General features: G+C 41.2%; 3 protein-coding genes across 3 annotated transcripts; 2 read left to right on the top strand and 1 right to left on the bottom strand.

Annotated features, from left to right (window-relative positions):
• Positions 1-207: 207 nt before the first annotated feature.
• On the top strand, positions 208-6961 carry fbxo40.1 (F-box protein 40, tandem duplicate 1; the record flags this gene model as incomplete). Its single annotated transcript, XM_080040922.1, has 6 exons — positions 208-231; positions 319-1473; positions 2877-3163; positions 3338-3469; positions 5571-5856; positions 6743-6961. 6 exons carry the CDS (start codon positions 208-210, stop codon positions 6959-6961), a joined length of 2103 nt encoding a protein of 700 aa, XP_079897048.1.
• Positions 6962-7269: 308 nt separating this feature from the next.
• LOC307260420 (TLC domain-containing protein 2-like) lies at positions 7270-12604 on the bottom strand (the record flags this gene model as incomplete). Its single annotated transcript, XM_080040656.1, has 5 exons — positions 7270-7820; positions 8107-8312; positions 11516-11598; positions 12241-12323; positions 12426-12604. The coding sequence occupies 5 exons, from the start codon at positions 12602-12604 to the stop codon at positions 7622-7624; spliced, it is 750 nt and encodes a 249-aa protein (XP_079896782.1). The 3' UTR covers positions 7270-7621.
• Positions 12605-16541: 3937 nt separating this feature from the next.
• Positions 16542-25693, top strand: LOC307260644 (apoptosis-inducing factor 3-like; the record flags this gene model as incomplete). The annotated part of the gene is made up of 19 exons (XM_080040921.1): positions 16542-16560; positions 16791-16881; positions 18474-18583; positions 18934-19043; positions 19122-19166; positions 19533-19614; positions 20260-20372; positions 20458-20544; positions 20726-20817; positions 21609-21739; positions 22214-22329; positions 22427-22498; positions 22604-22667; positions 23165-23241; positions 23413-23530; positions 24680-24778; positions 25201-25276; positions 25402-25506; positions 25660-25693. 19 exons carry the CDS (start codon positions 16542-16544, stop codon positions 25691-25693), a joined length of 1641 nt encoding a protein of 546 aa, XP_079897047.1.
• Positions 25694-26960: the final 1267 nt, after the last annotated feature.

The raw sequence follows: 26960 nt of genomic DNA, 5'->3' as shown, positions 1-26960 counted from the left end.
AGCATATATTGCAATATTAGCAAAAAATATAGCAATATTGGCAATATTGCGTTCATGAGGCATGTGTCCACATCGACCTTGACCTTTAACCCCCAAAATCCAATCAGTTTGAATAAAATCCCTAAAAGCGTTCATTTAATAGTGGGCCCGGATGGACAACCTGAAACAAAATGTCATATAAAATGCCTCATTTAAAGTCCAACAGATATGGAGAGTCAGATGCAGTTGCTGGTGTTGAATCAAATATTTAGCATTATCCTTGATGTGACACACTTAATATGCTTTATCCATATCTCTTTTTCTTTTTCATCCAATCAGAATCATCGGTCTCGAGCCCCCAGGGTGCGACAGCATGGCCATTGTGACTCCTGCTACAGCCGGCGCTGCAGGGCTCGGGTGGAGGTCTCTGTGTGCTGCGCTATCATCCCCTGCCCTCTGCACTGTGGAGCTCTCTTCCACCTGTGCAAAGAGGAGGATCACCTGCTGCTCTGCCCTAACGTGAGGGTGCCCTGCCTCAACACTGGGTACGGCTGCCCGCTCCACCTGCCCCGCTCCTCGCAGGCGGCCCACCTTCAGGTCTGTCCAGCCAGCGTGGTGTGTTGCTCCGTGGAGTGGAACCGCTGGCCGACCAACGACGCCCATTCCTATCCCAACACTGAGCTGCATGAAAACCTGCTCAGGGAGAGGGAGCAGGGAGGCTGTCTGGACCTGGCCCTAGCCCTCAGAGACCAGGACCGCCTGTTTCACTCCATGATGATGAAGAAACTATTCCCTGAGCTGACTGAGAGTGTGGAGGAGGATGAGAAAGAGGAAGAGAGGAGGGACGAGGAGAGACAGAAGCAGAAAAAGACGCTGGCAGCAGAAAAGGCAGCTGCAAAGGAAACCACTTGTCACACCTGGGAGTCCTTCAACACGTTGGACATCCACGGCCCTGACGTAAACAAAGATGTAGATGTTGGGGAAGATGAGCCGGAGCTAACCCAGGAGGAGAGAGAAGCTATTGCCAGGGGCTCGGTAGTGGATCCTGAAGTGTTAGAAAACTACAAGGCATGGGAGAGAATGTTCAATACGGCGATAGGTGGCTGCAGGGAGGCTGAAGCGGCAGCAATGATAGGCAGTGGCCAGGGACTGGCTAAAGGGACAGGAGCAAGCCTGTGCACTCTGGCAGAGCAAGATAAAGCAGATACCGTTATGGGCGCCACAGCGTCAAACACCTGCAATCAGGTGAGCGTTGCTTCCTCTGCATCCTCCTCCTCCGGTCTGAAGAACATGAAGAAGGAGAAATTTGTGTATGGCCGCTTGGAGCCGATGAAGATTGTCACTGTGCGCACCTTTAAAATCCCAACCAGCTTCTCTGCTAGACAGAACCGCATCCGCAACCCCAGTTACTTCAACAAGAGGGTGAAAAAAGCTGTGGATACCAGCGACCTGGGTGTGGCACTAGAGGACATGCCAGTATGGGAGGAAGTTCAGGTGAGAGAGAGAAAGAAATGTATCCATGGTAATAAGGTCCCTCCACGCCAGTGATAGCCAAAGTCTTGAGGCATCATGTTTTTGAGTTGTCTGTCCATCAGGGCCGTTCTTGTGAAGGCAATATCTTGTTAAAAAGCTTTGAGAGATTGCACAATTGTTCACTCTAATTCAAGGAAGAACTGATTAGGTATTGGAGGTCAAGGTCACAGTTTGAGGGATGGTTGTCAAATTTGGCACAAACACTTGATAAGAGGATAAACTGATTACATTTTGGAGGTCAAAGATCAAGGTCATTGTGCCCTTGCGTATTGTGAACTTTGACGACTCTGACTCAAAGTTGAACTAATAAGATTTTTTAGGTCAAAGGCCAAACCGTATATTGTGAGGTCCCAGTGACCTTGTACCATATTGTACCATCTTATGAGCCTTACCTTCTTTGAAGCATTGCCTACCACCAGGGCTGCCTTTACCTGCCACTTAGCCTTGGGGCTGAGAGGTTTCGTAGGCCCCCCCGGGCGGCGGTCTTACATGCGTTAAAGCCATGTTTGTCTACACCACAATATCTCTATTGATGAAATACAAAATCACTTAAGGTAACATGTACTTAAACCCCTTCCTGGTCTAATGACTTTTGATAACCAAACACACATGGTTGGTTACAGTGTTTTTCCAAGTAATGGAGGAGACAGTGGTGGGGTCCCAGGACCTTTTAGGGGTGTCCGGGGGCATGCCCCCCCGGAAGAAAAATTTTAATCTTTGAAAGTAAAATGCATCAATCTGGTGCACTTTGAGAAGAAAACTAAGGTGTCCTATGTGAGCTATTTTCTGGAATAATTTGGAGACACAGAAATACCAAAAAGTAGAAACAAAAATATACAGGTTTAAAAAATCCGTCAGTCAGCAATCAATTTTTTTTTAAATAATCCCTTATCCCAAAGCTACTTCTCTCTTTGAACTCTTAGTTTTGTTTTTAATGGCTCAACTCAATATAGGCCCTTGATCTGCGTTGCCCCGAACAATGTTATTTAAAGAAAAATAACAAAAATGTAGGCCCCTGATCTCCGGACGCCCCCCCACCCCCCTACGAAGATTAGGGGCCTATCATGAGCCAGTCAATAATTTATTGTTTTAAATGACAATGTTCGGGGCCTTCTTAGATCAGGGGCCTATATTGAGACAGTAAAAAAAAAAAAAAAAAAAGATTTTTATTTTTTAATTTTTTTGAGAGGCCCCTGATCTTCGTAGGCCCTGGGGCTTCAGCCCAGGTAAGCCCGTGCACAAAGGCAGCCCTGCCTACCACCACTGTACTTTAACTGTTCAGCAATTGTATATCTCACTGAGGCATATAACCTCCAGGCAGTAGTTCTATTTTTTTTGTACAATGTGTTTGGATTGCTCCTCAGGCCTCTCTGCTATGCTCCCTGGAGAAGGAGCAAAGGGGCCACCTCATTGCAGAGAGTGTGAGCAGCGACAGTCTGTTGCAGGACGAGGGCACACAGACCTACAACTTCTTGTCTGCTCCTTTCCGGAGAAACACGTCTCTGGCTGACCTGACCGTTGGGAGGCCTCTGGAGCTGCACCTTCAGCTGCAGGTGGAGAGCGTCACCAGCCGTCACCACAAGGCCAGCTCCGCCTTCACTTTCCTCTGTGGTCACACCTTCCAGCGCAGAGAATATGGCAAACATTATAAGTGGGGTTTCTTTTTGTTTTAAGATTCCAGTAACCTACTGAGTGAACTCATAATAGAAGGTGTCTTGGTCAAATTAAAACTGTCAAATGTCAAATGATTGTATTGGGCCAAAATATTTGTATTTAACAAGTTTTGTCACGTAATAATCTAATAATCAACATGCTCTGAATGCAGAAACATCCACAGTGACATCCAGATGGGCGTGAACGGATGGTTCGAGCAGAGATGCCCACTGGCGTATCTGGGCTGCACCTACAGCCAGAAGAGGCTGCAGCCCTCCTCGCATGAAGCCACCGTCTCTTACAAGTGAGATAAAACTAGCCTTAAGGCCAGGACACACCAGTCCGACTACCCGAAAATGTAGACTGCCGATTCAGGGAGCTCCAGTATTCCCGTCGCGGCCGAAAAAGTGCAAAGAACACACCAAACCGACTGCTGACTTTCCGTACGCTCTGCGCTTGCGCGGGACGTAATGTCTCCATAACAGCAGGCGGCGCTAATCTGTATTGTGGCCCGAAAAAATACGGAAGCCGGAAATGATGGGACGGCTCTCTAGACCATAAACATAGATATAAATACGTATTTATATTTATGGACCATAAAGAGCACCATTTTTAGCAGAGAGTGTCGAGCATGGTGTCGAGCAGTCAACAAGGGTTGATGCATGTGAGTACTCGCTGAACGAAACAAACACATTAAAACGATGGCTAACTGTTTGTGCTACCCGCCTCACTTCCGGGCTTCACTGATTCGCTAGCCCTCCACAAATCAAATTGCTCCAACTGAAAGACTGCCCGCCACCCATGTTCAATCGGCTCAAAAGAAGCCCGACGACATCTACGACGACCGATTTCACGGCACACACCAAACAGATTCGTGTCCCCGCCCCCTCCCGACTCTACGACGGCGATTATCGGGCCGGTGTGTCCTGGCCTTTACACACAGCCAGATCTCTGACCAGAGTGTCGGCAGTCCAGTTGCATTGTGGATTATGTAGAGACAGTAACACTCAGTGTGTTTACATGCAGACTCATAATCGGGTAACTAAACGAATAAGACTTCAACAGGACTTTTAAACTGCATGTAAACACCTTTATCCGATCTACTTCGCACACAAAATCGGCACAATAACGGACAAGAGAGGTCGGATAAGAACACCTAGATAACTTGTTAATTGTCGGCATTCTCTCTGCATGTATACAGGGATCGGATATCGCATATCGGACTTCTCGTCTGTGCTTGTGTGCCTGCATGTTATAGGCTGTATCTCGATTCAGGGGTTGCGGTCTACGAAGGCTGCATTTGAAGACCGATTGCGTCATAGCGGCGCGCAAAGGTTGTTCCATTTGCAAGGCTCCTTGCAAGGCTCCTCATATGCGGCCGAGAAATGCGGCCTTCATTTCACGGTTTTGAAGGCTGCATCAGATGTATCCTTCGCAGCCCAACATATCCCATGATTCATTGCGTTTTTTTCAGAGATGGCATACAATAAAATAAAAAATAACAAAACAGCAACGTATTGCTCCATCTTCTTAACTTTTATCTTCCTTTCTTTTTTTCTTGTACTTTTTTTTCTTTTCGTCTGGTAGGCAACTTCTTTTTCTTTTTTCCTCTGTTGACAAGGCTGTCTCCGTTGGCAGCTATCAGGGTTGCTAGGCAGCACAGGAGCGGTGAGTCGTCACGCAAGGTAACGGCTTGTTACGCAAACCGGAAATGCTCGTAAACAGAGACCTGCGGAGACCGTCCCGTTTAACAACGCTCGTTTGGCCCTGGTTCGGCCTTCGAATCGGCCTTCATAGGCTATAGCCTTCATAGACCGCGAGACCGCGTCCTACCAAGGAGGCGGTCTCTGTAATGGGATACAGCCATAGGCTACACCATGGGTTATTCCCGGAAGGGAACCGGACATGGCTCTATAACCACTTGTTAAAAGCATGGTTGAAAGGGCTACAGCGCCACCTAGCATAGTGGAGACAGCCATGCATCGGACATTTATCCGATTCCTGAAAGGCCATGTATACTCAGACAAGTGACACGGTCCGTTCGAGTGTCTAGTTCGATATATGTCATCCAATCTAGTTGTGCCATGGAAACGCACTGACTGATAAGTTAGAGCATTCAATAAGAGATGTTGAACATTTTTAGTCCTTTAGCTGTATCCTGTCATCCTTAGAACTGTCCTGCATTACAGAGCTCTTGGAAGTGAGAGTAGATGAGAGCGGATTCAGATTGAGAAGGATAGCATCATCACTGACTGCACTCACATACTAGCCCCAGTTGCCTATTACCGCTCGCCCTAACCCTAACCCTGTATAAAGAGCTTGTTAAATAATGAATGCATTAATGCATGGCAGTACAATTCTAATGCACGTGTAAAGACAACCAACATTCTCAACTCTGCTTTCAGCGACCATCTGGGCTGCTTTAGCCTGCATCCCACAGGCAAAGTATCTGTCGGCGATGTTTCCCAGCAGTCCAGAAGCACTGTGGACTCCCTGTGCTCGCTGCCCTATGAGGTGCTCTGCCACATGGCCACATTCCTGGACAGCCTGGCCCTGTCCCAGCTGGCTCTGGTGTCCCAGCTCATGAGGCAGGTGTGCTCCTCTCTGCTGCAGGAGAGAGGGATGGTCACCCTCCACTGGGAGAAGAAGACCTACTCACACGGAGGAGCCAAGTGGAGGGTGAAGCACAGGGTAAGAGCCAGTGTGTCTTTACTGCCTTATCTCATATTTCGTCATTAAAATCAAATCAAAATAAATAATACACTTTTTTAACTTGAAGTTAAGTATGTCAGGTCAAAGACAAAGTGATTATTGAGGATCCAGCATGAGGCTAGACGGATACAGATGAGGGTGTACAGGTGAACCTTGAAAAATTTGAATATCGTGCAAAAGTTCATTTATTTCAGTAATTCAACTTAAAAGGTTAAACTAAAATATTATATAGACTCATTACATGCAAAGTGAGATATTTTAAGCCTTCATTTGTAATAATTGTATTTATTATGGCTGACAGCTTATGCAAACCCCACATTCAAAATCTCTGAAAATTTTAATATCACATAAAAATCAATAAAAAAGGGATTTATATAGGGCTGACAGAAATGTCAGCCCTATATAAAGTATAATCATCGATATGTTCTCAGTACTTGGTTTGGGCCCCTTTTGCATGAATTCTTGCCTCAATTCCAATTCATTTTCCATGATATTCCAATGATATGAGTATCACCTGTATGTTGAGTTTCAGCAACAGTTAAACGCTGCTTTTGCAATGACCCGTCTACTAAAAATCTTATGTCACATATTACACATTAGATCACCCACAGGGTATATTTTATTGCAAAATGAGTATGTTCAGCTGATAATACGTTTACATAAGTAATGTTACCTCCTACCTCCGCAGAGACCTCATGCTTTATGACAAACAAAGAAACACCTATTTTGTGTACTGCCTTATCTCATATTTCGATTTAAGTTTCAGCCATCAAAATCAAATAAATAATGCACTTTTTTTGCATGAAAAACATGCAGAGAGCTGAAACTATTAAACTGAATATTTCAATTATTTCTGTTACTTGAGGTATGGCAATTCAGCACCTTGTTCTCTCCTGTGGACATTTGGTGCTTCCGAGACGTGCCGTCCATGTCTGAGCACCTTAAGGTGTGTCCCCACTACGAGAGAGAGACCAGGACCGACAGGATTCTTCTGCCGCGCATCAGAGAGAAAGTCCAAACTGACAGAAGCTGCAAAGGTCCCACTCTGGTCACATTGTTCCCTCAGAAGAGGATTATGATGTAGTTTAAAGCACTTTACTCTACTCTAACGTGTTATTATAAAACAGCTAGTTTGTTGCATGTTTTCACCTCTGTACCCTGTCATTGCTGTCCACTGTCTTTTAAAAATAAATACGAGAAAACTGGGCTTGAATGGCTTTGAAAACACATGCCTAAATCTGATTTAGCAAAAAATATGTTGATACTAAATGAAATACAGGGAATCAGGAAGCCAAAGCTTTCTGATGTTTTGAATAAGATGTTTTATTTCAATGACAAATGTATGTCTGTAGAATGAAAACTTTAGATTTTTGTTGACTTTATAGACTTTATCGAGCCGTCTTGCTTCACAGACAACTCTTCTATAGTAACTCATACATTTAAAATGCAGTTACTGACTTTTACTATGGCTGTCTTGGAATGACAATACATGTATACAAACTTGACCGGTTGTTTACAGTATAATAGCATAATGTCCCTTTGACAAATAGCTATAATTTCATTTAACTGTAAATATATGCAACTGCCTTCAAAATATATATGCTAACCTTTGCTCAACTCTTTCATTATGACAAGCAAAGTTGTGGGCAGGCACTGTAAACTCTGAGAGGCCCCTTGATCATGAGGTAGAAAACTGGATGAATGGAGTCATCGTGGACCAGGAAAACCATAGCGCTGGCTCCCTCTAGTGGCTCTTGCTGGTGCTGTGTGCATTGGTGAGGACGTCTGCTTTGAGCAGTCTGTAAAACAGCCCTATGTTCATGGTGGAGATGAGACTTGTGCCTGTGATTCCCATCATCAGGGCGTAGCGAGGCATGCGGTCACTGTGAGCCGCCAGCCAGCGGGTTATCCAACCCATCGTACAGACACGAAACACCAATAACCTGCAGGCAAGACAGGACACATCAGTGTGAAAGGACAGTCTGCAGATATGAAAGGTCACCATTGAAGAAATGTCTTCCTCAAAAGCAGAACCTTTGAATACCCTATACCTCAATGAAATAAGTCATGTTTTTTCTAGAATAATATAGGGATAATTCTATTAAAATCCCCAATGAATAACATTATAACAATAATAGCTGGCAGCTTATTAAAGGCAGTTTGTCATGTAGCCATGTACTCTTAACAGTGCATCATCTAAGGAAAGTTCACATTGTGTTAGACACCTACGTTCCCAGGTTGAGCCAGCTGGCCAGCCTGTAGGTCACAGAGGGACGGGGTGATGTGGTTTCAGCCCCCGGCCTGTTCCTCCGCCCCGACAGGAGGAGCAGCTGTCTGATGTGAAGGAAAACAGAGTTGATCTCAAGCAGCAAAGACACCACAGCCAAGCCCAGATAGAGATGGGACGTAAGAGCCAAGCTGAAGCAAGAGACAACCTGAGAAAAGAGGGATTCCAGGTTAACACCAACGATGGAGAGAAATTAAGAGAATTTACACAAGTGCTGTACATTTTAGGTACTTGGGTATTTTAACTTTCTACTACTTAAATACTACTCCATTACATTTAAAAAAACTAATCCCTGAGCTACTTTAATAAAATAAAGGTACATTTTAGTTTCCCCTAGTTCTGCAAAGGATCAATATTTATTTAATAACTAATAAATGAAGGAACCTTCACACCAAGTGGTGCTTTTCCAGAAGGTAAGTAGTAAAAGGCTTCATTTGATGTGATGTGAATTCAAGTTTAACTTAGAGAAACAAGTGTTGGAGGAGGATATACTGTTGGGTGTTTTTATAACTTGGCAACCATATGTCATTTCTGAAAGTTGAAACTCACAAACTATAAGGACTTGTACCAAGCAGACCTCGAGCTACGACTAAACAGGAGTGTGTCCTCCATGTAAAGATAATGGTTTTACCACCTCTCCTGGTACAAATTGGCAACTTCAAAGAGCTGCACATAGACTGGTCTGCTCAGCTATAAGCAAACAAACACAAATGCGCACGCACGCGCACACACACACACACACACACACACACACACACACACACACACACACACACACACACACACACACACACACACACACACACACACACACACACACACACACACACACACACACACACACACACACACACACACACACACACACACACACACACACACACACACACACACACACGCACACACGCACGCACGCAGAGTGCTGCCTCAAATTGTGTCTTCTGTTTAACAGCTTCATGACACTGAAATCACACACATTGCTGCCCTGCTGGAGGTGAATCAGGTCACGACCTTTAAGTGTCACGCAGATCAAGGCCGAACTCCATCGAAGCCGCACTGAAGGATCACTTTGCATTTTCATTCACAGGCCTCCTCATTATCACATCACACACAGGTGTAAGGGGTGGAAAAATTAAGAAGAGCACATAACAGTGTTGACAGACTGTAAATGTTACAGTAATAGCCTCTTGCTGACTGCCTCAGATCGGTGTCAAAGTATTGTAGAGGGGCTATGAATCATGATTCAAAATCTAGTTTTAAGACTTTATTTTTGTTTCTACTCTCACATCATGGGCAACATAAAACAATGTTTACTGTTGTTTAAGCACTTGAGCGGCTTAACGTCCTCTATCACTCGGCCATTCGTTTTGCAACTAACGCCCCGTACAGGACCCATCACTGTGACCTCTACACCTTGGTAAAATGGCCACCCCTGGACATCAGGCGCAACATCCACTGGCTGATGCTGTTTTTTAAAACTCTTCTAGGTCTCACTCCTCCCTATCTAACTCAGCTTCTTCACCTGCGCCCCCACCCTACACACAACACCCGTTCTGCCCCCCTCATTCTGTTAAATGCTCCTAGGGCATACTCCTCCCTGGGCCGTTCCTCCTTCCAGTTTGCGGCCGCTGACAGCTGGAACCAACTTCAAAAATCCCTAAAGTTACAATCCTTTACCTCTGTTAGACTCTTCAAACAGGCCCTAACAAAATGTATAAAGCACACCTGTAGCTGCTTCAGTCTAAGCTCACCGTGATCTAGTACATTTATCTATTGCTATGCTGTATGTTACTGCTGTTTGTCTAACTTCTGTTGCTATGTTGAATATGTTATTGTTGTCTATGTGTGATTTTACTGGCTATAGTACAGTGTTGTCTTGTTCTCTCCCTCTCCCCTTTCCCCTTTCCCCCCAGGAGGTCATTCACCTCCTACCAGGCCATTGCTTAAATAAGACATTGTTTCTTAGCAATTTTTGCCTGTTTAAATAAAGGTTGATGATGATGTTGGAAGGAGAAAATCTATTCACTGTTGCAGTAGTTTATTAATGCTCTTCTCGTGTTTGACTGTCAGAGCTGGCCCGAGGCATAGGCGAACTAAGCGGTCGCTTAGGGCCTCCTCCACTTTTGTGTGTTTGATATTAACATCATATTATGCAAATGTAAGTTATCATACAAAAAAGGAATAACATGTTTTGGTCTAGATAATTAATAGCCTAAAAATGTAATCAGTTCATCTGGGAGGTAATCCGAAATGATCTGATCATGTCACGTTCACATCCATGCACAGTGTGTATTGAGTATATTTAAAAAACATTTGGAAATGGGGCTGCCCTCAGTTGCCCATGCACTGTGTATAGTCTATAGCATATTTCAGCCTCGTCTGTGGAAAAAAAGATACAGTAGCTGGACAACAGAGTTCTTCTGCTTCGTTCCTCTCACTGCATTTAAGTGCATTCACTATATTACAGAGAAATATGTCCCGTAAAAGAAAAAGAGCTCCAAGCCCAACCCAGAGGACCCTCCATAATATTATTTTATATTAATATTTTTATGGAAAATCCATGTGTCCTTCTTCAATAGCTTCTAATTCATCAGACCCAGTGTCTCCAAATTATTTGTTCACACAACATTTCTCAGATTTAGCCTCTTAATTTTCCTCTCAAAGTGCACCAGATTCATGCATTTCACTTTAAAAAGGTTAAAAAAAATCTCCCGGGGGGGCATACCCCCGGACCCCCTTAGGAGGGTCTGAATCTCGGCTGTCTAAGATTTTCACACAGCTGCACAGTGGAGGCACTAGCGGAAAACACTGGGTGTGTGAATGATATTTAACAAAGATCTATAGTTTCAGCAGCGCTGACGAGAGGGGCCCCCTAATCATATTTCGCTTAGGGCCCCATGAAGGCTTGGGCCGGCTCTGTTGACTGTTTAAGATAATTATTCCCTGAGGATCTAGTTTTTTTCACACACAAGCATTTACATTTGTGGTGGCCCCTCGGAGCTGCACATGTCATCCTATGAAAATGTGGAAAAATTCAAAGCAAATAAAGAAAATAACAAGCATCACGTCTTAAAAAAACACACACAATTTAACAGCACATACAATAAGAATTGAACTTTGAACAAGAACACACACACACACACACACACACACACACACACACACACACACACACACACACACACACACACACACACACACACACACACACACACACACACACACACACACACACACACACACACACACACACACACACACACACACACACACACACACACACACACACACACACACACACACACACACACACACACACACACACACACACACAGGTGTAAAGTTTATTACCACAGAGTGATGGATTAGCAGCTCCCAGGACTTTTTGAATGACTGGTTCAAGACATTGTCCAAAAAGTCATAGATAAAATATCCTGGTGAAGAAAGTACATGAGTTGTGATGAAGCATGCAACATACACATTCAGAAACAAAACAACATGAAATGCTGTATATTAACATACCAAAAATCGTTATTTCAGCCCTTAAAGCTGGGGTATATGATTTCTGATTGGTCAAAGTTAACATGAGCAGTACACTTTGACCAATCAGAGCGAGGCTCCGAGTCTCTGTTCTTATTGGCTGTTGGGACTGTCCATTTAGTTTGGCATGACATTGTTGATGTGTGTGTCAGGGAGGGACCATAGGGGAGGGACCAAAGAGAACAAGTGGAGTTTGAGGTATTTGGATTCCAATCTCTATCTCAACTGCCATTTTCTCCCCAAATCATATACCCCAGCTTTAAGTGGAAGAGGCACCCAGAAGGAAAAATCTTAATTTTTATGGTTTAAGCTTGTTCAAACACTTAATTGTTTATTGCAGAGAGGGAATTGTTGGTGGGTTTCCACGTGTTACATCATGTATTCATGTCCACATTGCATTTGCAAATGTGGTAAATAAACTTGTTCTGACTGTACAGACATTATCCAGGGTTAGCTAAGCATAAAGGCCTGGATAAAGTGATCTAATGTAAGAATGTAAAAGTGCGGATTCCTGTGTGGAAGTGCGAGCGAGTCACCTGTGGACACTGCTACAAGGCTGTGGTAGGTCAAAGAGTAAGAGGAGATCAGGTCCTTCACCAAATGAGGATGACGCTGCAAACTGCATCGCGAGAGAGAGAAAGAAACAATGTAAATAGATTACAAAACCAACCCTGATGACCGTGTCTTAACAATGGACCTATAAAGAGAGGTCTAAACATACCATAAAAAAGCCAATGATCCCGTCAGCGAGCTGTGAGCTAAAGACGTGTTGATGTTCCTCCACCTCCAAGCTTTCTTTCGTTCCAGCTCCGGTTTGGGCAGAAACCTGACAATCGTGTTCAGCAGTTTGAAAGAGCACACAGATCCCCCAACAACCAGAAGTGTTGACCTTAATTCCATAGCTTGATTTTTACGAGCGAGTATGGCGCACTGAGTTCACTTCACGTCCCTCCCATGTGCTCCTTTTGTTCCGGGCACATTTAAGCTGAAACACACACTGAGGAAAGAGATAATCAAGTCTCCTCCACGTACAACCCCTGCCCCTTGACACACATTTCTCGGTACACATGAAGTGATCAACTGATCATTGATAAGAGGTTCAAATGGTTCACGGTCACTTCTAACTTATAACACAGCACAATGCACTTTATGAATCCCATTAACATAATGATGATGACATTATCTTTACATAACACCATAAAACCTGTTGCAAGGAAACCACTTGTGTCTACCGATGCTTGAGAGAGATTCATAGTGAAAACTCGTTGGCTGCATGCTATTAAAAGGGACTTGAACCTTAATTCTTCTCCTTATCAATGCGCACATTACAGTCGTGTTCGCCTCCTCTCATGCCGCATAGGCTTATCTTAACTGTCAAAGAAGTCTTATTTTCTCGCGCAAGAGCACAATCCGGCTTCCGTATGTGACATCTTTTCATTCACTTTTTAAATAAAGTTTCAACCTTAAATAACAGATTAAAATGTTAATACAAACTAAATGAATTCCCTTCATGCTTGTCTTATAGGAAAATACAAATAAAATTACAGCATATTTTTAATGATAACAGTTACATTATTTGTAGTAAGAAAAAGAGAAGGAAATTAGATATACAAACTCAAAATAATAAACCGTCTCCAATGGTAAAAAGGCCTTTACAATCCAAGACAACTATGTGTTGATATTCAGGTGACAATGGAGTGACATGTAAACATCAGCAACAAGCAGCGGCAAGTGAAGTAACAGTTTGACAGAACCCACAAATGAATGTGAAAAATAAAAACAAATACTATTTTCAGGTAGCCTACAAATGTGTAATTTGCGTGGGATCTGACATATCAGATGCTTTCCAGAAAATGAAAGTATATTATGGGACTGAAATAAAGCGTTATCTGAATGAATGACAGTACAATTGTGAAGGAAATTCTTATTATAATCATGCGTTTTTCTAGTACGATCATAGGTGTAATACAATGTTGTTGGAACAACAATTTCCAACAGTTGTTGGAAAACTTAATACTAATTGAAAAAGAGTTTAGCCTCATGGAGTGAGGTTGAAACCTCTTTCTGTGTATGTGTTCAGAGAGAAGAAAGACAATTTTTTGCATAGTGTGTATGAAGGAACTGCAGTAGGTGCTTGGTGGCTGAGGTATTATGGATTAGAGAAGGTCATAGAGTCGTTGACTGTGTGAAACAAGGTCAAATAATAACGCTCTGAGTGAAAACATGTGTACCCTGTTGTTGTCTACATAACAGTCAATGTGTGCTATATCTCCAATTCGCTGGGGAGAGACAGCCTCTCCTTTTTCATATCTGATTATGGCACCAACAAAGATCTGCTAAAAATATGAATATTGTGTCATCTGGTACTATGTTACAGTCTCCCCTGCTTTATCAATCACAACGACACAAGTTACTTTGCAGATTCAGATATAAAATATAATCAACTCATAATTTATGATGTAATTCTTTTTTTATTTGTCTATTTATATTTGTATTTTATTTTGTTTTACTTCTTGCTTGATCCATTAATTTTCATTTATTATTTTCATTTATTATTATTATTATTATTATTATTATTATTATTATTATTATTATTATTATTATTATTATTATTATTATTATTATTATTATTATGGGGTAGGTTGTTAATAGACCTATACACCAGGGGGCCAAATTCCCAATCTACCCAACATTAGGCCAATAGGGGAGAGTGGCCTAAGTTGTGCCGGTGGGGAAGTTGTGCCACCCCTTGTTTCTAGAAAACCGTGGAAGAAATTGGAAATGTGACCACATATTTAAGAAGAGCCATCCATTTGACTCATCCTGTAAAGAATGGAGACACAAGGAATAAGATAAGCACATTTAAGCTCAAAAAACTGTGTTTTGCCTTTCAAAGTAAAATTTCCATGATCAAGGTTTTTTGACTATTGTGTTTGAACAATTATAGACACGTTTGAAAACATTTGCCACATGTTTTAGTGCTTTAGTATGCTACACTTTGAGTCTATACAATTAGCACGATATCAGCCCTAAACTACTGCATCTTGCTTATTCTCCAAATTTCTGGGGTTGGGGTGATTTGTGCCAAAGGGCCTAGGTAAATAAGTATAAGTAAATAAATAAGTAAAATGTACTTATAAAAGCACATTTATGACAGTTTGCACTGTCCAAAGTGCTGTACATAGTGCATTCAGTAGGTAAACAATGAAGGTAAAATAACAATAACCAAAATAAAAGACATAACGCCCATACATCCACATATAAACAAAGATAGTAGTGCAGAGGTAAGATAGTTAATGGGGAGGAAAAGCCAGGATGTAAATATTGGTTTTGAGCCTTGATGTAAAGGCAGAAATGGAGAGGGAATCGCATTTGACAGGTGGCAGTTGGTTCCACAGTCAATCACGGAGCAACTAGTGCAAAGTACATTTCTAAAAGTGGTGCCAATGGCATGGCTGTATACACTGGTCACCAAAAAGAAAGTGATCGTCTACAGTAGCTCAGAAGAGACTGACATCTCCATTCCACTTAACGACACCACTGATGAGAGTTCAGATGGCCAGAAAGATGATGATGGTGACTGTCATTGTGAGCTTTGCAGGCAAAACCACCTAAATCTGCTAGGCCTTGTTTAAGAAAATTGACCTTCAATCTTTGTAAAATATTTACTTTAAATAAACCTTAAATAAGTAATTGTCTTATGGATTTGTCTTGCATTACAGTTTATGAGATATATATATATATCAATGGCACAATTTACCCCATGGTATTCTCTCTTGTGGCACAACTTACACCACACCAGGGGCAAGTTGTGCCACAAGACAACTTTTTTTCCGAAAGCTATATTTCTTAAACAGTTTATTCCAGATCCAAAGTTTGTATTGCCAGGGATGCACGACATCCTGAAATATATGTAGCCTACATATTTGAGTTGGAGACTTTACTGCCAAGGCCACACTTTAAAATCACTTTGAGTAAAAAGTGGCACAACTTAGGCCACTCTCCCCTATAAAGTTGGCTACTTAAAATGATCTCCAGCTGCAACAGTAAAGTGATGTTTATAAATAAATCATGCATCAATAATAATAATCCAATAATAGGCTAAAATAATTCTGATTTGCTTTATGTTGGCACTTTTAGGCTACTTATGAAGCATAACTTTTTTTTTAATGCATTGACTTTAAGTGTTTATAGGCTACACTGTGGTCTGTAGGCCTAGTAGGCTATTTCTACTTGTAGAGTAGCCTAGCCTACTCTCAGGTTGTTATCCTTTAATAAGTGTTTGGTTTTCAATGTCCTCGAGCTTTGATGTTATGAGTCTTGAAACATGACACGTGGGTTAAATTATAGTAGGTAGGCTACCTCCGGATTTGTTTGTAAGTGGTCCTTTTTTTGTGGCTGGTCCATTCATGCAGTGCGGCTGCTGCCTCGTCAGCTTTTTCTCTATGCCGTGAAGCACAAAAGACTGTGATGGGCTTTTCTCTGTCAACAATACCGGGGCTGAACGCGACCTGTGACGTCACCAAAACAGTTCATTCACCGCAGACCAAAAAGTAACATTTTGGGTAGATTTTTTTTGTTAGTTTTTTGTCGTTGCTTGTCTTATCAAACACTTTTTCAGTCTCCCGGCCGGGCTCGTGGGATGAGGGTAGCGGTTGCTGTGGAAACGGACTAACTCGTCATCGAGCTGATGAGCAGAAAACAAAGCTGTGCGGGAGGGAACTATAGAGGAGGGAACACGTCGTAGCCTACAGCGGAGCATCTGAGCACCTGAGCACCTTTAATGTTTCTCGACGGGTTTTGTGTTTCTGGGTGGTGATACAACTGAATCAAAGACATGTCCGGGACCAAACCACGTGAGTAACCTGTTGTATTGTGTGAATAGGTCTAATGATGGAGCAGTTAGATATGTTATCGATCTGATAGGCTACTAAACTCAACAGCTTAAAAAAAAGTCACAGTGGAGTCAATGGGTGCCTGGAAGGAAATAATTTAGGCATATATTTTTTTATACCACATCTCTAGCCTACCAAGTGATGTTCAACTTTTAATTTCTTGTGCAATGTGCGTGCATGCTTGTGTCCAGCCCGTCGCGAGCCTCCCGACTCAGATTCAGAGGACACATCAGAGGAAGTGACCGAGATGGTGTGTCTGGAGTCAGACCTGCAGGATGGACAGTAAGGAGGGGGAGAGAGCGACATGTTTACAATCTGGCAACCCCAACACTCCGTTTTTATATAGGCTACATCATGACTTTTATAGGCTTATGCACATCAGGACTTACTGAATGACCGATTATAGAAAGATAACATGATTATGAGTGATATAGGGTAGCCTATGCCACACAGATGTGGAATCAAACAATTTTTCTCTGACAAAAACTTAAGCTAACACCTCATGACTTGCGACTGACTTTTAAAACGGTTAGCCTACACTCACCGGCCACTTTATTAGGTACAGCGGATAATTTTCTTGTTAACACATATAACTGATCGGCCAATCACATGTCAGCAACTCAATGCATTTGGGCATGTATACCTGGACGGGACAACTTATTGAGGTTGAAACCGAGCAACAGAATGGGGAAGAAAGGGTTGAAAAGTGACTTTGAACATGGTAATGTTGATGGTGCCAGGAGGGCTGGTATGAGTATTTCAGAAACCGCTGATCTACAGGGATTTTCACTCCAAACCATCTCTAGGGTTTACAGAGAATGGTCCGAAAATGAAAAAATATCCAGTGTGCGGCATTTGTGTGGACGTAAAATGCCTTGTTGAAGTCAGAGGTCAGTGGAGGATGGGCATACTGGTTTGAGATGATAGAAAGGCAACAGTAACTCAAATAACCACTCGTTACAACCAGGGTATGCAGAATACCATCTCTGAACGCAAAACACGACCAACCTTGAAGAAGATGGGCTACAGCAACAGAAGACCCCACTGGGTGCCACTCCTGTCAGCTAAAAACAGGAAAATGAGGCTACAATTCTCACAGGATCACCAATATTGGACAAAAGAATGTTGAAAAATCATGCCTGGTCTCTATTTCAGTTGCGACATTCAGATGGCAGGTTCAGAATCCGGCATAAACAACATGAAAGTATGGATCCACCCTGCCGTGCACCATCAACCGTGCACCGTTCAAAGTCACCTAAACCCCCTTTCTTCCCCATTCTGATGCTCGGTTTGACTCCTAAATGCATTACATTGCTGCCATTTGATTGGCTAATTAGCTTTTTGTTTTTATAAGCCACTGAACAGGTGTAGCCTACCTAGTAAAGTGGCCGGTGAGTGTATATTGTTCACACAAACCAAACATCAAGACTGTAAGAGTCTAAACAGCCATGATAACAATTGATCACGTGTTCTAAGTGACTAAAGTCAATGTTTGTCATGTTTACCGACTTACTTTGGCCTGTTCGCATGGTAACAGTGGCTCCTTATACTAAACACAAAGTAAATCCAGGGATGTTAATTCTTTACTTTTGGTCATTTATGCAATTAATGGAATCAGACTTTAATCACAGGCCTAAATATACAAACTTCCAACACAAAGTTTATAGATACAAACCTAAAGATTTCAGAGTTTATAAGACAGAATCACAGGTACAAAATCTCCTTCCACTGCTGTATATCTCGTGTTTTTGCCCATTTGCCACAATAATATAATAAAGAACTACTGTACATAGAAAAAAAAAAAAAAAAAATCTAATTTGGGTGTAAAGCTTACTGCAGGGTCTGTGTGTGTGTGTGTGTGTGTGTTACCTCAGGATGATGGAGGTTGAAGTGGGACGTCACAGCGTGCTGTTGACACACAGCGAGGGCAAATACAGTGCCATCGGTAACCAGTGTACACATTACGGCGCTCCGCTCAGCAAAGGTAAAGATTCCGGGGGTCATGGACTCGCCTTCATCCCATTCAATCAAAATTAATCTGTTACATACATTTTGATGTTTTATCCATATAGTACAGTATTTTGCCAATCAAACAGCTATATACAGCCATATAAGCCGCAGTACATCACACATTATACAAAGAAATATAAGGAAATACATGATTTTCACCATTTGTTCACCAGATTAAATTACAGTTAGCCTTCCTTTGTGAATGTATGTGTGTGTGTGTGCGTGTGTGTGTGTGTGTGTGTGTGTGTGTGTGTGTGTGTGTGTGTGTGTGTGTGTGTGTGTGTGTGTGTGTGTGTGTGTGTGTGTGTGTGTGTGTGTGTTCAGGGGTTATTTCAGGCAACACAGTGCGCTGCCCGTGGCATGGCGCTTGTTTCAACGTCCATACAGGAGATCTGGAGGAGTACCCTGGCATCGACTGTTTACCCTGCCACAAGGTAAAAAAGCAGACAGACAGACATTAAGCTTGTGCGGATATTTGCTGTAATTTTATTATTATTGTTTATTTTTTAAAGGTCAAAATTCAGAACAGCAAAGTCTATGTGACTGTAAACAAAAAGGTAAGTAGGTCAGCTTCCTGTCTTATCACATCTGTAAATGTACTAAATACTATGTGGCTTTGTGAGGGCTGCTGTTTTTATATTGTCGTGAACTATTTTGTTTTTATGTTAAATGTTTATGAAAGTAACTGTGTAATCCATACGAAAGAAATTCAAATTGCCGGTTTGACGAAAATAAATAATAATAAACAATTGTTTAATTAACATCAAACTGCAATGTTAGTAAATTGAATTTCCTCTTTATTACGTTAATCTGTATTTGGGATTTATTATAGACAACTAGCAACATATCCTTTACACTTTCCTAAACCTTTTTTATTATTGCTCATTCTTCTTATATCATATGATGTTTCCAATGTGACTCAGAGTCTAAGGCTGGGAAAAAGAATAAAGGGAATGGGAACCGCAGTATCAGGAGTAACTCACACTGTTCTGCTGCTGGGAGGAGGTGAGTGTGCACAACTGTGTGTGTGTGTGTGTGTGTGTGTGTGTGTGTGTGTGTGTGTGTGTGTGTGTGTGTGTGTGTGTGTGTGGGTGGGTGGGTGGGTGGGTGGGTGTGTGTGTGTGTGTGTGTGTGTGTGTGTGTGTGTGTGTGTGTTGCTGTCTTTTAAAAATTGGAATATGTAGTATTTCCTGACATTTTATAAAGTAATTAATTAATCAGTTAAGTGTATATAGGTTTTGGTTAGTCTGGTCCTACCATACCATCGTACTTCATTGACAAACGTTAACTCACTTGAAGGCGGGTGTCTGTTGAAGTTTAAAACTATTGGATCTGCCTAGTGCCACTCAAGATCTGCCAAACAATTGCATAACGTTTGGTCGTGACGTATGTCATGCAGTCGTCGCGGGTTCAAATCCGACCCGTGGACCTTTACTGCAGGTCATCCCCCCTCTGTCTTCCCATTTCAACTCTGTACTATCTAATAAAGCTGGAAAATTCCAAAAAATAATCTTTAAAAAAGAAATCTGGCTGGAGAAAACCCACTAATATACAGCAGACCCAGACTCTAAATCAAATGTTCATTTCAATAAGAAAGGAGTTGTGTATTCTCAGTGCATGTGATGGTGTGCAAACTATCTGTAAGCGCAGGGGCTGTGTCGCTGATCTGCGCTGAGATTCTACGGCAGGAAAGGTTTGGCGGCAGGATCATCATGGCTACCAGAGACCACCTCCTACCTTACGACAAAACCCGCCTCAGCAAGGTACTGCTCATTGAATGACTTTACCATACACTCACTTTTGAATGTGTCCACTTACGTCACGTAAACATACACATCCTTCATACAGGTAATGAACGTGGAGAGTGAAACTATTCTTCTGAGGAGGATGGAGTTTTTCCACCAGTACGACATTGAGGTGTGGCTCAGGAAAGAAGTGAGTTGATTTTCATCTTCAAATCTACTTGCAATTCTTTAGTGTCATTGTACAATTCCGAAACATACTCTGTGCTCTGCACTGGCTTTGCAAAGTCCAACAAGGAATGAATGGTTTTCTGTTCCTGGGATTCACCTACTGACCAGGATGGATTCTCAATGATTTGGGGTTGTGTTTACAGGCTCTGTCAGTGGACACAGAGAGGAAGACAGTCACTTTCAATGATGGTTCAGTCCAGAGCTACGACCACCTCCTCATCTCAACAGGCTGCAGGTACAGTCAAATACACATCAATAATTAACTAGAATTTTTAATCCCAATTAAAATCGTTATATTGAACTAACAATAATGAATAAAACTTTGTTTGTTTCATAATTCTTATGGAAAGTGTCCTTTGAACACGGTTAATAGCATTTTAAGAAGAAAACAAAACTTTTTATTTTTTCATTTTTAAAGCTGAATGTCTTGGGGTGCTTGAAGTAAAGTAGGTGATAATGTTTAAATATTTCTGCCAGTATCTGTCATTTATATGTGGAATTACTTTTCTGGTAAATCTTTATTCAAGATTTGATGCGAGATTAAGAGAAACGTCAGCTTCAAACGGCAGAAAAATCAATCAAAATGTACACCTTCCAGCTGACCTCCACCCTGTAACATGACAAACTGAAAGTTGCCTACCGGTTCCTTCACATACAACGTTATTTTCTTACTGAACCTCAAAGTCACTCCAATTATAAAACATATATTTGTGTCCTTTACAAAACTTATGCTTTATATTTTGAACATATAGCACAGCTTATAGACACAAACACACGCACACACAGTTTAATAAGCAAAGTTACTGTGTATTCAGCATCATCTTCAACCCCCGGACAGCTGATGTTCATGTTGTTGGATTGATAGTTATCGGAAAAAACTGGAGCATTTTTCTTAAAATTATTCAGTCAGCTATAACAGCAGATTTGATAACTGTATCTAATCCTCCCACGAGGAAAGTGTTCATTGTTGCAGCACCCCTGCACCACACTGCCCTGCTTATAAACAGTCATGGCCTGTATGTTTAGAGCTAAGGCTCTGGACTTGCCTGGTATGAAGTTGGACAACGTCAAGATGTTGGAGACACCAGAGGACGCCCGGAAAATCCACGCAGCGTGCCTGGGCTGCAATGTCGTCCTCGTGGGAACCTCTTTTGTTGGTAATGTGTTTTAACAGTATATTTTATACTGAAATTTGTCTGCACTGGCGAGTGGATGGAAAACCATCACAGGTGTCAAGGGTATATGGTGGCCCAAAACTGACAAAAGGAAACAAAAATGTGAAAAAATAATTGACGACCTCAATAAATGATATTTATTAAGTATATTTTTTTCCTTTAACACTAATCAGTTGATAAAAATATTATAAACTTAATTTGTTTATTTACTCCTTTACCTATCTGTTAATAGCTAATTTTATTTTTTCAAGTCCTAAATAGTTTTTTCAAATACATTTTTTTTCCTACACTTTCCTTGTACTTACATATTACATGTATGTTTAGGGCAATTTCAGGCAATTCAATTTTAATGATCTTTATAACAAACTTTTACTTGATAACAATTTACTTTATATAAGTGTTGGGGCTCCATACTCCATGATAATTTCACCATTAAATTATCATTTTTGTATTCAGGTATGGAAATCGCATCTTATTTGATAGACAAAGCCTCGAGTATCACAGTGATTGGCAGCAGTGAGCTTCCATACCAGAACACACTAGGTCGTGAAATTGGCAAAGTCACCATGATGGTAAGAAAGAGAGAGAAAGGGATAGTGGGCATTGTATCCTCACGTTACTTCTCATTTCAGTTCAGTAATTTGTAGTTTAAACTCCTTGTTCCTGCAGATGCTTGCAGAGAAAAATGTGAAATTCTACATGAATAATAGCGTGACGGAGATCAAAGGCGTGGATGGCAAGGTAAAGAAGGAAGATAAATACATCATTCACACCAAATCCGAGACACAAACTTTTGCTTTGGAAAAATAAAAACACTCAGATATCTCTGTCTCTTTCTTCCTCAAGGTGAAGGAGGTAGTACTTAAAAGTGGAAAAGTTATCCCAGCAGATGTTTTGATTGTTGGTATTGGTAAGTAAAATCCAGATGTTTTTGTGGTTTCACAGATTTACACATTTCCATATAGTATTGTTTTTCTTCAAGTTAAGATAACATTTTATCGTTTTCACTATCAGACAGGAGAATTTTCCCGAAAGCAACATTATAACCGATGTACAATCAGACCGACAAATAAAGTTGGGATTGTCATGAGGATTTTTGATTCTTATCAGCGATGTATATCAGTGTGCATGTTAAAGGAAGAGTTGGACATTTTTGGAATACGCTTATTCACTTACTGGCAGATACTTAAGCTTTATCACATGATCGATATCACATGTCATATTTCTGTAGCTAGTGGCCATTTAGCTTAGCACAAATACTGGAAACAAGGGGAACCATCTAGCATGGCTGTCTAATGGAAAGCTAAGCTAACCTACCTCTGGCTTTAGCTTCATATTACACTTACACCAGCAGTGTTTCTGCAAAACATGCTCTGCCACATTCATCCTCTTTCTTTCTTCCAACAGGAATCAAACCCAACTCAGAGTTTCTGCGTGGCAGTAACATAGAGATGGACTCAAAAAACTTTGTAATAGTTGACAAGGTCAGCTAAAAGCCTGTTGTTTAGCTGATTATGTACAGTACAATCTCATCAGTTCAAAACCCTGATTAAAAGCAATTATTAATGTAACATTTCAAGCAGTTTAATAAGTTTCCAGAAGCCCAGACAAAAAATGACACAAAAATCGTATCTTTCTGTATCTCCCTCCTGCAGTTCATGCGCACCAATGCCCCCAATGTTTTCGGTGGAGGCGACGTGTCCACCTTCCCCCTGAGTATGGCCAAAAACCGGCTGGTGACCATTGGACACTGGCAGATGGCACAATCACATGGTGACAAAGTAACAATGTAGATGTAGTCACACGGTCCCAAGGCCGTGTTTCATAAAGAAAGACTGTGACTGTGGTCGGGATCAAACTAATAGTAAAAGCTCAGACAAAGGTGTAAAGTCTTGGTATAGTCTTGGAATCAAATGCAATATTACCCAGTATCAGACAAAACTGGCTTGGATTTTGTTTGAAGCGCGTTCAAGACCACAACTACTGGTCTGGTCCAGGTCTTGTTTCGGTCTCGCCCTGCCTTGGTCTTGGTCATGACTTGTTTTTGACCACAACACTACTTCTTATTACTTGCTCCTCAACATACTTAGCAAAATACCCAAATTATCAGCTTTTGCTTGTTTTTGTCACTTAGCCAGCAGGTGTCATTGATTATTGCACAGAAACATGGCTCTCAGTTCTGAGTAAGTCCGGGGGTTGGATGAAAGACTTGCAGTAAACTAAGACTGTCCCTATGGAGCAGTCTTAACAATATATTTGTGAAACTGGGCCCCGAACTCACTCTGATAAAATAAGAATACAAAATAATTCAGCTTTTTTATGATATTCGATAAAATAATTCTGCATACATTTCAGGACAAATCAAAATAATTTTTATTTGTATAGCCCAATATCACAAATAGACATTTGCGTCAGTGGGCTTTACATTCCATAACATATGACACCCTGCCCTTACACCCTTAGCTTGGCTGAGAAAAAACTCCCAGTAAAAAACCTTTACCGGGATAAAAAAAAAAGAGAGAAATCTCAGGGAGAGTCGACAGAGTAAGGGATCCCTCTCCCAGGACGGATATACTGCAATAGATGTCATAAGTAGAGAAAATTCACGAAGGAGTTTGATCGTTGACCAGATGTTTACATGGTAACAGTTGATTGGAATTGAAAAGTAAATGAAATGTTGGGAAGAATAATCCTTTCCAATGGGATTCTCTCTAATAAAACAACAGAGAAAACACAGACATGTAGCAGAAGGAAAGTTACATCATATTTTAATGTATGTGCTGTTTTTTAAAATAGATATTAAGAGATACAGGCTGGTAGTTATTACTACTCTCGACCCCCATTATCTTGTTCTTTTTAATATTTGTGTCTATGTCTGGTTTTATTTCCATTTAAATGTAATTGTTTTTTATTGTTATTCAGGGAGGATAGCAGCCCTGAACATGCTGAATAGACCGACTGAACTCAGCTCAGTTCCTTTCTACTGGACCGTCCTACTGGGTACAACCATCCGATATGCAGGTTGGCACACACACACACACAAACACACACAAACACACACACACACACACACACACACACACACACACACACACACACACACACACATTTGTATCGTTTTGATCTGACATTCAACGCCATAATGTCCACTCCGTTGCTTGTACATTTGAAGGAAGAAGATAGTAAGATACTAAAATAAATATAATATTGTGTGAATTGGTTGGTTTTCAATGGTGTGTAACCTTATTTTCTATGTTTGTATTTTAATGTCATTAACTAATTCACTAACTTGAACTTTTAATCAAAGTCACTTTGGATAAACTGTTTATCCTGCTGTGCAGTTACTCCCTGTATACACTAACTACTTCCCACCATGATAGATTTTCTAATTTCCCGACACCATTTTTAAATGTAACTGAAGTTTTTCTTGTTGTTCTGTGTAGGCTACGGGGAGGGATACACTGACATTGTATTAAAAGGAAAGTTTGAAGACAGGAAGTTCCTGGCATTGTACATCAAGTAAGTTTAAGAAAAGCAGCTGGTGTTGTGGTAAGCAAAAAACAGCCGTTTATCAAAAAAACATTCTTGAATAACCACTGTATGTTTAAATATGTATACTTTGATTTGTTTTGTTTATCTATAAGGGATGATGAGGTCATAGCAGCAGCAAGCCTCAACTACGACCCAGCGGTGTCTGCGGTCGCTGACAGGCTCGCATCAGGAAAGGTCATCACGAGGAAAGAGGCAGAGTATGTCAAATCTTTCTTTTATTATGCTTTTATTTGGGAAAATGTTACCTCCGTTAGATAGGTTTAAATGACCGTATGATTCAACCTAATTGGGCCAACCAGGTGTATCAATAAAATCCAGAGCACGTCCTCTCTTTTTCCTCGTCACCACAGATCAGATGACCTGAGCTGGATGCAGTTGTCCTGATCTACAAACTCTTTTGCTCCTTCACTCAACACCTGCACAATGTCAACCTGCAGCCAGATTGTCATTCATCTGTCTCTTCGTCAACAATACTCACACCAAGGAAAAAGACTCTGAAGTCTTGTTTTTTTTTTATTTTGATTCAGCAGAAGCAAACTTCGCTGATGGCTCACTGTAAAGAAAAAAAAATTCCAATTCACAGTGAAGTTTGTATTTGCAGCGCTAAAGTATTGTATTTAAACTGTGCGTTGTGCAGTCAAGTGTTAACGTGAGGGGGACTCCACCATGCAAACAACAGATACCTCAGATGGGAACTTCTTTTGTATTTTATTATTTTTTAATTTTATGGATTTACGTCTCCAGGGTTATTTCAGTAACAGTCCAGAGACATCACATTCAAGATGCCTCAGTATGTTCTCTGCCTTTCATATTTTTACTTGGATGGGGCTGCTGGAAAAACACAAGTGACCTCAATGCCCACCGCCGCCGTGTATGTTGTCCGGTCAGTGAGTCGGAGGGGGGATTAGGGGAACAGAGGGCGAGCATTCAGCTCTTTGAAGCAGAGATGCTGAAATAGGCAAAGGTAACAAAACACCAACAGGGAACAATAGGCCATGAACAAACGGCACACAAAGGCAGAGACAAAACCCTAAAAAAAATAAAAATAAAAGTTTTTTATCGCTCTCTTTACTTCACACCTCCCTCTCCATCTCTACATTTACTCTTGGCTTCAGCGCCCCATCCTGTCGACAGAATGCCTCACTTCACTGTATACAGCTTTCGGCTCTTGTGTGCTTTATGAGGCCAGTGTCGGTAGTGACATTTTTTAGGATTGCAGATGCCAGTGGTTTATATTTTGTATGTAAAAAGATTTGAAACTTTTTTTTCTTAGCACAGGGAAAGTTTAACAGTATTAAGATCATAATCAACATCAATACTCAAGATGCTGAAATAGATCAAATCTATTACGGTATACTGTTTATCATTTTATATGACTATCATATCAATGCATATGGTGATCTAAATTTTCTGGATAATCAATTCAGAAATCAGTTATTGGATAAATAAGATGAGTTTTTTTCTCCAATTTTTTTTCACAATCAAGGTTCTTCAGAACATTTATGCAAATAATTATATTAGATCATATTATGCAACACAGTATTTATATCAGATAACAACAATTTAAGGTTTGACAAGACGCATTTCATTCCGCATCTTGCCCTCCACTCTTGAAGCATAATTTTAAATAATTCCCGTCTTCCTGCTCATC

The sequence above is a fragment of the Ammodytes marinus genome (genome assembly GCF_949987685.1).
Source record: "Ammodytes marinus genome assembly, chromosome: 14".
NCBI lineage: Eukaryota > Metazoa > Chordata > Actinopteri > Uranoscopiformes > Ammodytidae > Ammodytes > Ammodytes marinus.
The sequence above is the reverse complement of the archived record's forward strand: the minus strand, read 5'-3'. Positions and strand labels throughout refer to the sequence as shown.